Source organism: Marmota monax, unplaced genomic scaffold, assembly GCF_021218885.2.
Source record: "Marmota monax isolate L192 unplaced genomic scaffold, Marmota_monax_Labrador192_F-V1.1 WCK01_AAM20220418_F8-fsc00052, whole genome shotgun sequence".
Lineage (NCBI taxonomy): Eukaryota > Metazoa > Chordata > Mammalia > Rodentia > Sciuridae > Marmota > Marmota monax.
Genome location: NW_026693473.1, coordinates 8,301,494 through 8,315,155, shown reverse-complemented (window position 1 = coordinate 8,315,155; position 13,662 = coordinate 8,301,494). Strand labels below are relative to the sequence as shown.

Genomic DNA, 13,662 nt, shown 5'->3' with positions numbered 1-13,662 from the left:
CTGTCTTCTACTTCTGTCCTTGAGAGGTGGTGGGAAACTCTCCAGCCATTTCTACATCTTACCCTTAAGAATCATTCTCCCAGAAGCTTCAGGCATAGCTTAGTGATACAGTGACTGTTTAGCAGGCTGGAGGCCCTGGGTTCAATTCCCAGCACACCCACAAATTATTCTCCCACAATCCTGTATCTGAGGCCCTCAGTCTGCCCCAATGGAAACTGAGAATACACAATGCTTTATCAGTATCTGTAACCAGTCTAAAACTTTTCCTATGGCTTCAAACTTTCTAGGTTGCATGATTAACTGTGTAGCTTAAGTAGACAAGATCAGAAATTTTGCTTGAAGCCTCAAAGTGACAGTATTTCCCACAGGAGAGGCAGTATATTCATGCCTAGTGGTACTGAAGAAGGCAATTCCTAAGAAGTAAGGTAAATGCTGCAGAGAGCTGTGATTAAGGACATAGGTGCCTGTTGTCAAATACCTATGCTGACACCCCATTCTGCCAGGCTTTGGGGAGTTGAGAAGTGGCCCCCATTTCCTCATTATGAATGTGCTTGTAAGGAGTTAGATAAATCACAGAATGCAATTAGCAAGTGCCAGCACAGAACAGCATTCAATGTGTTAACCATATTACCATGAGCCTACAATCCCCAGGATTCCCAATCTATCTTGTCAGAGAAGTACCACATTCATGCCTTTTAATCAGCTCACACATTTAATCAGAGAATTTGGCAGCTGCAAGGTTGTCTTTCAATCCACGATCTTCTCTGGAATTAGTACCTGGCTGTACCGGTGCAGCCGCAGCAGCATCTACCAAGAATTCTAGTTCCATTTGCAGAGGACAGGCGCTCTTTCTGGATGTGTGTCCATGGCTCTCTGTGTTATACCTGGGTCCAGCCTACCTGTGAGTCTTTAAAAGCTTTCTCCACATTGTACCCTGCTCAATCACGAGATTTCGACGAAGATGTCGGTTTGGGCCAGAGCTCTTAAGAGCCGGACGTCTGAAGGTCGATAATCTGAATCAGGATTCGAAGCTGTGAGCAGGGCCTGGGAGGACTGCTTAACGCCAAGGTCGGTGTACCACACAAATGGGAAAGTAGGCGACCTCGGACCATCCCAGTCCAAGCTTACGAGTTTGCCCCGGGGCCCCTATGGTTATCTGGTGGTGGCCGCGGGCGGTCCCGGAGACCACGACGTAGCTCCTGGGTAAAAGTGTCTCTGAATCGCGCAACGCGGCGGCCAAGGGAGCTCACGGGCTCGGCAGCGACTTTCCGTAGGCGGCGGGCCGCGTCCTGGCCGCGCAGCTGCGCTTGCAGCAGTGCGAAAGCAGTGAGCTGGGCCGCACGCCGGATGGGCCGCGACTCTGACAGACGTTCCACCAACTGCGGGCTGTGCAGCAGAGCAGCCAACAGACGCCGGAGAACCATCCTTTTCTGAGCACCCCGGAACCGGGAACACGCCGTTCTCGCCTTCCGATCGGCCGCGTCAGACGACGGACCACGTGTGCGCCCGAGTGATGACGACACTGCCGCGCTGGGATTGGATCTGACGACTTCCACTTTCTGCTGCCCTCCGCCCGCTTCCGCTTCCGCCAGAGCCGCGGCACTCCGGTTGATCCCTGAGTTGCGCGTCCTTGCCGACCTCTCTGCACTATGTCGGGTGGCCTCCTGAAGGCGCTGCGCAGCGACTCCTACGTGGAGCTGAGCCAGTACCGGGACCAGCACTTCAGGGTGAGGAGAGCCGTGCCGCGAGAGGGTCAAGCCCTGGGCCAGAACGCTGAGGAACGGTTTGCACTTGTCTCACTGTGTCGTCTCGCATTCTGCTTGGTGTCCTGAAATGTGAAGTGGGGTCCTAGTGCCTGCTGGGAAGCAGGGGTCGGATGCCTGAAGGGCGTTTGGGTTTCACTGAAGCCACTTTGATAGAAAGGAAATATCAGACTCGCTTTCTCATTGCCTTGCAGCTGCTGCCTGTATCTGGGCCAGTGCAGAGGTTCGAGCGGCAGAGTGGTGGCTTGTTTTCACAGGCTGTGCCTGGGAAATTGTGATGACAGGAATGGGGTTCCCTATTCACTCCCAGGGTATGTGGAGGCGCATTATCCAGATACCGGTGCTTTTTATTATTATTATTTATTTTTTTTTAAAGTCAACCGATGCCCTTTGGCGCTCCGAATCTTTTCTTTCTTTAGTACGATTATTCAACAAAATTCTCCATTTTGGGTGGGAGACATGGAGGCCTCCGAGTGGAGAGAGGGGATAGCCATCCTAAGTACGTTGATAACTGGATATCAAGATCAGATAATTGCTGGATTTCAGAAGAGGGAAATTTTAGTTTAGGGTATGTCACAACATTCTGTGGAAAGGGGAGAGGGCTGCAGGTAATCTTTTCTGAATTAGTAAAGGTGGGGGTGGGATTGCGTGCTCTGGCCACTCAACCTAATTATTTAATGGGGATTAGACCTAGGGGTGCTTTACCACTGACCTACTTCTCCAGCCCTGTTTAAATTTTTTTGAGGGGGGGGGGCTGGTGTCTCTGCGTTGCCCAGGCTAACCTCGAACTTGAGATCCTCCTACAGGTGTGCGCCAACTCACCCTGCAACTCAGTTATTTCATAAACGCTTACCCGGTGCTGTTGTCAAAGCATTCCTCTGAGCCCCAGGAGGGATGGGGGAAATGCAGTTTCTGCATCCTAAGAACTCAAACCTCTAGTAGGGATTGTAAATGGAGGCAAATAAAATCTAAAGGAGAAACCAGGAGTAGAGAGGGACAGGTTTTAAGCATTCAGAAAAGGAGACATTCCCCTTGCAACTGGGAAGGGAAGTGCATATAAGAGAAGGTAGGTGTGTAGAATGTGTTTGTACCTGGTACCGGGAATTTGAGGCCAAATTGAAGACACTCTTACATTTCAGTTTTAAAATGCTATGCGCCAGGCAGGGTGAGGTGGTGCACACCTGTGATTCCACCAATTTGGGAGGCTGAAGCAGGAGGATCCCATGTTTGAGGCAGCTTCAGCAACTTAGCAAAGACACTGTCTCAAAATAAAAAATAAAAAGGGCCCCTGCTTAGTGCCCCTGGGTTCAACCATCCCCTACAAAACAAAACACCAAAACGTGCCAAGCATGATTTTTACTTCTGCAACTTTTACAGTTCTTATTAGTTCCACATCATGACCATCTTGTGTCAGCATCTATCCTACAAGATTAAAATTGAAAGGGTTCATTTCTACAATCTGAAGTCTACTATTTTAGATGTAGTATATTGTCATGTGGAATATCTAGGGTACCCTAAATGGAATCCACATTAATATCATACCTTAAATATACCACAGTTGTTTTAATTAAGATATAGACTCCGCGCCAATTCTCCCGAAACCCCAGTGAGAACTCTATGGGAACTCCAAAGTAGGGGGCACCCGAGGCAGCAGGATCTGCCCTAATCCTGGAGCTGCCCTAATCCCAGAGCAGGGTCACCTTTCAACCATTCCCTCTAGCAAAATGCCAGGCGTCATTCCGACTAAACTGTGGCTCTCAACAATCTGGATCAGAAGGGTCTGAGAATAGGTCTACTGATTGGCCTTCTGTTTAATCACATTTGTCCTCAATGTGTCAATTCAGCATCTAAAGTATCAATGTCTCACTCATGATAAGCCATCTTGTCCCCAGGGATTGTCAGGTGTATTGACTAAAGCTCATACTTCTGTCTCAGGATTCATCCTGTCTTCAAATTAGAAAGCCTGTTAAGAAAGTGCTAGGTGTGGTGGCCCACATCTGTAATCCCAGCTACTTCAGAGGCTGAAGCAGGAGGATTACAAGTTGAAGGCCAGCCTGTCTCAAAATGAAAAGGGCTGGGGATGTCTTTCAGTGGTATAGTGCCCATGGGGTTCAATATCCAGCACTGAAAAAAAAAAATTTCTCCTACGCTCAGAAGAAAAAAAATACATGAGCATATAAATTATTAAAGCAGTTGTTGTTTTGGATAGTCTCTATGGGAATATTACCAGGGGAATACTAGCTCTAGAAATAATAATTATTATTTTTTACTACAGAGGATAAATGGCACCTTTCTAATATAATGGGTCAAGGTCTGGAATTTAGACTTGGGCCATTAGCGAAGGATCCAGTGCTCAGGACTTCAGTATGCAAGAAAAAAGGCATGCTACTTGTACATAGCCTGGGGCAGGAGAGAGGGAAGGCTGAAAGCCTTTTCTCTCCATTAAAAGCAGTCTGGATCTCATATAAGTCCTTCACAGAATGTGAATACCTCCTGCACCACCCCTCCTTTTGACAAGGTATTTGCAGTATTTGGTGGGCGAGAGAATCTGATTTCTTTTTTCTTTTCCCCTGGGTACTGGGGATTTAACTCAGGGGCACTCAACCATTGAGCCACATCCTCAGTCCTATTTTTTTTTTTTTGTATTTTATTTAGAGACAGGGTCTCACTGAATTGTTTAGTGCCTTGCTTTTTGCTGAGGCTGGCTTTGATCCTCCTTTTTCAGCCTCCCAAGCCACTGAGATTACAGGCATGCACCACCATGCCCAGTGAGAATCTGATTTCTAAATAAGAATTAATGATTCCCCCAACTCATGCTGAGAATTGAACCCAGAAGTGCTCTACCAGTGAGCTAAACCCAGCTTTTTTGAGACAGGGTCTCACTAAGTTGCACAGGCTGGCCTAGAACTTGCAATCGTCCTGCCTCAGCCTACTCAGTAGCTGGAATTACAGGCATGTACCATCACATTTGGCCTCGGACATTATTTTAAAAACCATACTTAGGAATATTATTTAAGCAAGGCTTTTTTTTTTTTTTTTTTAAGTTGCAATGTTTGTCTCTGAAATTCTAGGGTGACAATGAAGAACAAGAAAAATTACTGAAGAAAAGCTGTACATTGTATGTTGGAAATCTTTCTTTTTACACAACTGAAGAACAAATTTATGAACTCTTCAGCAAAAGTGGTGACATAAAGAAGATAATTATGGGTCTGGATAAAGTAAAAAAAACAGCATGTGGATTCTGTTTTGTGGAGTATCCTTCCTGGTGTCTAATGTAACTGTTGAACCAAGGTAGAGCTCAGAGTGGTTGGCTGCCTGTTTTTGAAAAACTGTATATTAGCTTTATCCCTATGCTTGTCTGTACCTTTTCTTCCATTTGTCTACATTCGGATGCTGTGAAAACTGGTAATTTTGTGTTCTATTCTGAATTCATGTTTTGTTTTCTGGTACTGGGAATTGAACCCAGGACCTCGCACACTGTATGCCAGCTCTCTATCACTGAGGTATATCACAGCCCTATCAGCTTTTTTAAGTCTCTGATCATTAGCTAATGGCCTTCTCATGTATGCTTCTTTCCTATCATTTTAATGGGATCTTGAGAAGAAAGAATGCATTCATTCTTATCAGCTTAAACCAGAAGTCCTGCTTCTGAACCCATTCTTCACTTTTTTTTTTTTTTCAAGTTAGAGCTCCCTATGTTGCCAAGGCTTTCTCAAACTCCTGGGCTCAAATGACCTTTGTGCCTCAGCTTATGAGTAGCTAGGACTACAGGTGTGTACCCAGCCCCACTTGGATTTTTTTTTAAAGTTGCAATGTTTGTCTCTGAAATTCTAGGGTGACAATGAAGAACAAGAAAAATTACTGAAGAAAAGCTGTACATTGTATGTTGGAAATCTTTCTTTTTACACAACTGAAGAACAAATTTATGATTTCTGATTTCTGGGCCAAGCAAGCTTTTCAGTTCTCTCTCCAAACACAAGGGTCCAGTTTTCTCAGGTTTTGTTTTCTGGTAGCAGTGGCACAGAGTCATTCATGGGGAAAACAATGAAAAAACAAAAGGCTCCATCTATAAATTAGTAGGTAATCAGTCTAAGGATCAGAGTGTTTCCATTTGCCTTATAGGTCAAAGGTCAACAATCATGATGGAACGTATCAAAGAGACTGCTAGTGCTAGTTGTTTTTCTCTAGCATTTATTTCATTCATTTAACAAAGATTACTGAATGCCTACTATGTTCTAGGCATTATATAGGTGCTAGACACGAATTCTACCAAGTGTTTCCCTACTTGTGTAAAGATGAGAAAAAAGTCTAAATCAGCATTTCCCAAACCCAGCTGTTAATCAGAATTGCTTTTATTTTTTTATTACTACTTTTTAAAATATATTTTTTAGTTGTTGGTGGACCTTTATTTTATTTATTTGTATGTGGTGTTGAGAATTGAACCCAGTGCCCCACGAATGCTAGGCAAGTGCACTATCACTGAGCCACAACCCCAGTCCTCAGAATTGCTTTTAGAGATTTTAAAAAATACCATGTAGGGTAAAACTGATTAAATGTTTGGGAACTCCTAACCTGGTTAATACTTTGAAATTTTTCCATCTAGTGAAATGTAGTGGTACTTCCATACACACTGTGACCTCTTTTTATGAAGATTGTTCTTTAATATCAGCACCCAATTTGGATGCCAGTTCTTGGATAAGAAGTGCATAGTTTGTGGTTTAAACCTGCAGTGAACATATTTTATAAAATTTTGCAACTCAAAATACGGAGACAAGGCTGAGGATATTGCTCTAGTGGTAGCTTGCCTGGCATGCACAAGGACCTGGGTTTGATTTCCAGCACCACATATGCAAAAAAAAAAAAAAAAGGGATTGACCAAATAAATATTAATAGGGATAGCCAGGAAATCATAACCAAGATAGCCCTACATAAGTATTATATTTTCTTTACCTAAGTGCTTTTGGACCAGTAGGCTTGTGTAAGCTGAATAGTCTTTGAACTTCATCTGACTGGATTTGTTTTTGTACTTTTTCCTTAACAATTCAGGTTCATTTAGATGCTTCCCAAACATTTGGAGAAATGCAATGTTCCTTAACACTTAAACTTAAGATACTATTCAAGAGCAGATGCAGAAAATGCCATGCGGTATATAAATGGAACACGTCTGGATGACCGGATCATTCGCACAGACTGGGATGCAGGTTTTAAGGAGGGCAGGCAGTATGGACGTGGGCGATCAGGGGGCCAGGTATGCAGTCTTTGGACCAAACCCTGCCTAGGATTCTAGTCATAATGATAGTTGTTTTTTCGAACTGTTTTTACTCTTTTTCTAATTTCTGCCTATAACCCTGGAGAAAACCACCCATTGGTTTTGGTGAAATTTTTTAAACCTTGAAATAGCATATGCTATTCATTTCAATAAGCACTTGTTGTTGAACTTCTGCTAGGGGCTAGGTATTTCACATCTGTGTCTAGAACGAAAGCAAAATACACTGAAATGGGTTTGTCTTAAGAGTCTAATACAGGGGTGTACCCTCAGTGGTGGGGCACTTGCCAAGCAAGTGTGAGGTCCTAGGTTCAGTCCCCAGTACCATATGCACACACCAAACAAACCCAAAACCAAACCCCAAAATACCACAGAACCTAATACACAGGTTTGTCTGCATGTTCATATGACATCTGAAAAGGTTCAGCTATTTGTCTGACATGTTGTGGGCAGTGCATGTTATACCAGTCTTCTCTATATTGTACTTTGTGTATTCTTTTTTACTTAAGGTTCGAGATGAGTATCGACAAGACTATGATGCTGGGAGAGGTGGCTATGGAAAACTGGCACAAAAGCAGTGAGTGGTGAGAGCCCCATCAGTGCGAAATTCCCTCCACTGGCCTGTTGTTTGTTGAAGAACATTACCCACAGTCTGATCAATGTCTCTACTGAGCTAGAAGCCTTTACATGGTTTCCTCTGAAAATTATTAAAGGACAATACAAAAGAATGCCTTTAATTCTAGTCTTAGAATATTGGTCATGTGTCAAGTTACCAGATGATTTTCTGTTACCAGGTCTAAAATTGTGTTCTCTGGGGATGTGGCTCAGATACAGTGCCTACTTCACATGTGCAAGACCCTGGTTTGATCCCCAGAAACATCCACCCACCCCACCCCCCACAAAGTGTTCCTTAGCAACAGGTCTGATTTATAATGTTGATTATTCTGTCGGCCAAAAATGCCACACTTTTTAAAGGAAGATGGAAAAATGTAAAAACTTGTTTTACCATGTTTGTGTCTTAAGTAGGTTCATGATCTTCATTGGGGCCTGGAATGATTATTTTTTAAAATTTAAGTTTGCATGAGATAAAGTTTAATAAATGGAATTTTGCTGTGTGGTATGGCTTTGTTCTAAATTAGCAACAGGTGTTTGACAACTGAATAGAATTCAACATTGAAAACAAATTCAATCTCTAAAGGGTCAAGGGACTTTCCTAAATAGTTGGCATAGAAGTAAGTAAACCTGAGATGGTCTCAGGGACATGTCCCGCTTCTATTCCTTACATATTCAGAAACTAGGTACAGGGTTTGAAGAATTATACACATTTTTCAAAAGATGTTTTACCTAAAGCTAGCAACAACAAGAAGTAAGGATTTGTAATAGAGAACCTCACATATTCTAGTGGGTGTGGTGAGTGGGGGAAGACGCTATTAGTAGGAAATGTAAGTTAAGGGATTGCCTTGACATGACAAAGTATGCTGTAAGGGCCATCAGATTTATTCTTTCCATTTTAATTAGTCTTGGGAATAGAATGGGTTCTTTTTAGAAGAGCTTGATGATTGAGAGAATACTTTACAAAAACAGAGGAAGGCTTCCTAAAGAAAGTGTCTATTTCAGCTACTTCTCATACTGAAATGTTTTATTTTTCCCAAATTGTCCATACTGTGGCTCAAGCCAGGGGATTAGAGAGAATTTATTTTACATTTGTAAGGCAAGAGATTATTTCTGATATTATATGTGAGTATAATTTTCCCTGATATGAAAAAAATGTGAATTATTTTTCAAAGTATCTTCCAGTAGTTTGTGAAAATTGGGGCTGAACATGAACAGCTTTCATGTTACAATAAATGTGGGTTTTCTCATTAAATTCCAAACTGTTTGAATTTTTTATAAAGAGGTATAACAGTTGTTAGTGCTTAGGAATAAACCATTTGCAAACATTTAATCAGGACACAGTATTCATTTTTAGAATGTTTTTACACTGTAGTTTAAACTAATATTTTGTATTCTTGTGTGGTGAAAAAACTCAGATTCTACAGGCCTTAAAACCAAAGACTGTGATTCTTATTTGAATTGTCTTCTATAACAGATTTCAATAAAGCTGGACCAACTTATTATCTTGGCCTCTTTCCTCACCTATAAAAAGGGACTTGTTCTAGAACTCTTTTACTCTGGGCTGTCTGTAAATGAGTTTGGGGAGACTCTGAATAAATATGCAAAATTTACATGTTCATTTCAATATGACATTTGTATCTAGTTATGGCTTCACGTGAAGAAAGAACATGGACATTCTTATGAAAACAATTTAGCATTGAATTAAGGGAACCTGATGTTTTTTAGGCTTGAGGATGCTAAATGAGCTTTCTTTGTGTCCTCTTTCCTATTTCTCACTTTAATCAGAAAAGTATCTCATTTTAATCAGAAAAGTGAGAACTAGGACATATATGCTAGGTAGGTTATGGAATATAATAGTGGGGGAGTGCCAGATATAGCCAGACTGGGATGTATAGAATTATTTGGGAATTACATTATTAGCTAAAGTGTAAAACATGCAACTTGCTTTAGAGTTCTTCAATCCAATGTAATAGCCCCTGGCCTAATGTGGCTGTTTAATAAAAATAAAATTAAACATTCAACTTCTCAGTTACACTAACCACATTTTAAGTGCTTAATAGACAATGTGCTAGTGATTGTTATAGTAAATGAAAACAACATTTCCATCATTGCAGAAAATTCTGTGGGACAGTGGTGCTCTAAGGGTAGGCTGCTTAGGGCCTACACTGGTCACTGTTCTTAAGCCTTGTTATGACTGGAGTGTATTAAAGGAAAACATACTACTCACCAAGCAGTACACTTATCCAACACAAGAGAATGAGTTTATAAAGGCATTTAGTTTATTTTTCAAAAAAATACTTTGCTAGAAGGGTTGAGTACTGTAATTTTACATGATCATAATCTTTTTAAATTCTTTTCTGACCAACAAGTACCATTTAAGTGAACAACTTGTCTAGGTCTGCTTTTGTAACACCCAATACAATTAGTACTTCTCTGATGGTATTCCCTAGGTCTTAATTATCTGTAGGCCAGGAGGCACAGCCTAGCACATAGCAAAGTATGTGCTTTATAACTGCCAATTAACTTGGTTTCTTTAATATGATTAAGGAGAACAGGTAACTGGCATATCGAATTCAACTATAAATTTACCATTTCTTGCCTGAAAGGTTGTGAATCTCCCAGACCCCTCTCCCCCCACCAATTACTTAACCCAGGGAAGCAGTGAACTACAACTGTAGAGGAAAAAGGGCAATATATCAGGTGAGTGCCGGCTGTTTCCCAGTTAGATCTGTTATTGTTTTGTTCCAACTATAAACTCAAGATGACCATGTTACTCATATTCAACAGTAAATAGAAAATACAAGGCAAAGCCAAAAATATGTGGGGATTACTGGCAACAACTGCTTCCTTTTTCTTCCTTAAAAAGGCTAACTGAAAGTTGATTCTCTCTGATTCTTGATAAAACTAAAAGATGCATTAAATATATGTTCACTGCTACAGATTTAACAAAAAGAAAGGCCACCAGAATGAAGCAACTATAACCTGGTAAATTTGCCCATAGAGACAACTAGATAGCTGGTTGAAGGCTTGTCATAAATTGTTCTTTTGTGCAAGGTCTGCACTCAGCCCCCAAACCATAAGATCTGTCTTGTGGGCAGCCAGACAGTTCAGTGCCAGGCCAGTGATGGTAACTCAACGCTTTTCACCAACAGCCCAGAAGTGTTTCAAAAATGCCTTTGTTGCAAGGAAGCAATTACTGCAAACATCAGGACAAAAGACTATCTAGGACTTTAGCTAAATAGAGGTTTATATCTAATTACAAGAAGTAAAAGCAATTAAGTGTGATGAAACCAAGTTTCATGATTGACAGAAACATTTTAAAAACAGACTTAAAATATTCAACTTTAGGCTAAACCATGCCAGGTACCTCAGGATGCCCTATGATGTTGGAAGTGAAAGAGTAACTAGATATGGACAGCTCACTTAAGGTCTCTGTGATCATTCCTGCATGCCCCAGTGCTGATAATAATGATCATATTTCACACTGGAGGAAGTGTGGCAACTCAAGCTCTGGGCATTATGATTCTTGTAGGAGGGCTAGGCATGTGGCTCAGTGGTAGAGCACTTGCCTAGCCCACAGGAGGCCCTGGGTTCAATCCCCAGCATTGCCAAAAGAAAAAAATTCTTTGTTTTTGCAGAAATTTTTCTCTTCTGCATGGTGTGTCTGTCAGTGGGGAAATGAGATACTCCCTCATTCTGAAGTATGAGGCATTTGGAGTCAATAGGCTAGTTACTTACTGGTTACTTTGCAACAACCCCACAAAAAAAAAAAAAAGCAAATGTCTCATATACATTTTGAAAGATCCCATGTTTGCATAATTATGTCTGGAAACCTTAAGACAACATCTCCACACTATAAATTCTCATCTTCCCTTATGGTGACACAACCTTACCTCTAGTAGCATAAAGTGCCTCTACTCCCAGTATTTAACAAAGTAAGAAATAGTGACCTGCTTTTATACTAAGGAATTTGAGTCTGGAGGAATTGGGAGAGGCTGCTTCCCAGTGTCAACACTGGTTTACATGCATGTGCATGTAAACAGTCTGACTCAACCCTCAACTGCTGGCAGTCAGCCTTGTTTCAATCATAACTTACAGCGAAGTTAAAGTATTTTAGCTTTTTCTTTTCAACACACACCTAACCAGGCATAAATTCGAGTATCTTCTGCCATTTTTTGGGTAGTTTTCTGAGTAAACATTTGAATCTGTTACCAATATATTTTCCTCCTCTAGTTCAGAAAAGATAATTGGATAGTTTTACATGTATCCTTCCTTATTTCCTTTCCTTTCAATTATGTCACAAAAGGCCAGATAAAAGATCTAAGATCCATTACTTTCATCTCAGTGCAGCTAACTATAAGGAAAGGGACCACATTACAGCCTGTCCCCTGAAGATAGAGGATCAACAGAAGGGAAACAAGTAACTCCCATGCTAAAATGTCAGGATTAGTTGTGCAGAAGCCAAGTGAGCCCTGAACGAGGGGAGATCACTACAGAGGAGGGAAACAATTCTATTACTGCACTCCTTGGGAACCAAGTTTTCTTTATTATCTTCCCTCTTCTCCCCATGCATCTGCAAAAGAAGTCAGCCTTCAATTTTGAATGTTCATATTTCAGATACACTAGAAATAGAAATGTATTAAGTAAATCTTAAATTCTCCCATATGGGAGGCAACACAAGGAAAATAGCAACTTAAAAATTACTTCTCAAAAGGCTGAATATCTCATTTGTTTGACTACTGGTCTGACAAGACACCAAGCTTTTTCATAGGTCAAAATCAGAAAAACAGGTTATTAAATAAATGTCTCATTATAAGATTTAGGCTATGCATTATAATTCCTAAGACCAGGACTGAAATCTCATTTGATAAGGTATCTGGCCCCAGTCACTGCCTTTTTCTCATACTTTAATCAACTCTTCCAAAGTAGGCTCTTTGCTTGCAAGTGGGCCTCCATGGACAGAACACACCCATCACTTTACAGCGAACTTCCATCTCACCCTTCAAAAGGAATGCATTTCATTTTCTAGGACTCCCTTGGAGAGGGAAGTAAGTAAAAGGTGCTGCTGGTAAAAGTAAAACAGAACTGGCTTTGTCAAAACCTCTCCTAGCTACCCTTTATGTCCCAGGGAACACTGACTACTCCGAGTTATACTGAATCAAAAAACATTTGCATTTTTAGGTTCTGAGATTAAATTTTAAACCTGTATTCAGTTCACGCTAACTAAGTTTCAAAAGCTGCACCAAATCTACTAGGCTTTTTTTTTTTTTTAATACTCTTCACTGCATGCTCTGTCTATATGCATGCGTTTGGATAATAAATATTAAATATGGGAGGGACGCGCGGAATCCATAAAATTAAAAATGAAACCAAACTGAATATTAAAAAAGTACATGGTAGTTGGAGAAATGAATAAGGGCAAAAAATAAATTTGAGGTAACAATAGTGGCCCAACACCACTGATCTGAATATCTGTAAAAATTCAAATGAGTGTTTGGAGATTCAAGTAACAAACCATCTGTTCCAACTTGGTCAGACTTGCAGAGCACTGCTGAGTCAGTCCAGCAGCCGGCACTCACACAGCTCCTTGTAAATTCTCTTCCGCACACGGGGCATGTCTTCTTGAGAAAACTGGAAAGGCTGCTCTAAAGCGAGGCACTTGCAGTACTGCAAAGGTCCCAGAAACATGTAAATGGCACATGGGGTTGCACAACAGCCCAGCACCAGATGCAGACCTGATAGAGTCTAAGATTGTATTATAAAGTTTACAGAAACTTGTGACAACATGGTGCTTTACAACATTTATCTCCAAATTATAGTAGGCATTTCAGGCAAGTGTATAGCTAAGGATCACCCTCCCTCCAGGCCTAACACTGTGAAAAGCACCAACTGATGAAGAGGCTCTAATTCTCAAAGTACAATCTGCTGAAAATGCAATAGATCTTACATAGCCTTTGGGAACCTGAATCTTGTTTACAAACCCCAAACATTTATGAAGTTATGAATAAACCAATCTTC

At 41.1% G+C, this 13,662-nt stretch overlaps 3 protein-coding genes and 1 non-coding gene across 10 annotated transcripts in view; 2 read left to right on the top strand and 2 right to left on the bottom strand.

Moving 5' to 3' along the window:
- Positions 1 to 689: 689 nt before the first annotated feature.
- Ncbp2as2 (NCBP2 antisense 2 (head to head)) lies at positions 690 to 1,515 on the bottom strand. Its single transcript, XM_046458087.2, has one exon. It carries the CDS (start codon positions 1,422 to 1,424, stop codon positions 1,125 to 1,127), a length of 300 nt encoding a protein of 99 aa, XP_046314043.1. The 5' UTR covers positions 1,425 to 1,515; the 3' UTR covers positions 690 to 1,124.
- A 53-nt stretch (positions 1,516 to 1,568) lies between these two features.
- Ncbp2 (nuclear cap binding protein subunit 2) lies at positions 1,569 to 9,144 on the top strand. Of its 2 annotated transcripts, none has more exons than XM_046458084.2 (4): positions 1,569 to 1,727; positions 4,835 to 5,016; positions 6,873 to 7,011; positions 7,539 to 9,144. In XM_046458084.2, exons 1-4 carry the CDS (start codon positions 1,650 to 1,652, stop codon positions 7,608 to 7,610), a joined length of 471 nt encoding a protein of 156 aa, XP_046314040.1. In that variant the 5' UTR covers positions 1,569 to 1,649; the 3' UTR covers positions 7,611 to 9,144. The 2 variants fall into 2 exon arrangements, with proteins under 2 accessions (XP_046314040.1, XP_058439530.1); XM_058583547.1 differs by having other exon boundaries at positions 1,664 to 1,783.
- A 757-nt stretch (positions 9,145 to 9,901) lies between these two features.
- Senp5 (SUMO specific peptidase 5) overlaps positions 9,902 to 13,662 on the bottom strand; it is a 46,477-nt gene continuing 42,716 nt past the window's right edge. For all 6 annotated transcript variants that reach the window (XM_046458076.2, XM_046458078.2, XM_058583545.1 and 3 more), the window contains one exon: positions 9,902 to 13,311. In XM_046458076.2, the coding sequence (XP_046314032.1) occupies positions 13,201 to 13,311 (111 nt within the window). In that variant the 3' untranslated portion in view covers positions 9,902 to 13,200. The remainder of the gene's footprint in view (positions 13,312 to 13,662) is intronic.
- Trnaa-agc (transfer RNA alanine (anticodon AGC)) lies at positions 11,185 to 11,255 on the top strand. Its single transcript has one exon. It is a non-coding gene; the product is annotated as a tRNA-Ala (tRNA).

Coding starts and splice junctions, on each gene's coding strand:
- Ncbp2as2 (XM_046458087.2), bottom strand. CDS start 1,424: ATGGTTCTCCGGCGTCTGTTGGCTGCTCTGCTGCACAGCCCGCAGTTG.
- Ncbp2 (XM_046458084.2), top strand. CDS start 1,650: ATGTCGGGTGGCCTCCTGAAGGCGCTGCGCAGCGACTCCTACGTGGAG. Junction 1,728..4,834: donor ACCGGGACCAGCACTTCAGG/GTGAGGAGAGCC, acceptor CTGAAATTCTAG/GGTGACAATGAAGAACAAGA. Junction 5,017..6,872: donor TGTGGATTCTGTTTTGTGGA/GTATCCTTCCTG, acceptor CTTAAACTTAAG/ATACTATTCAAGAGCAGATG.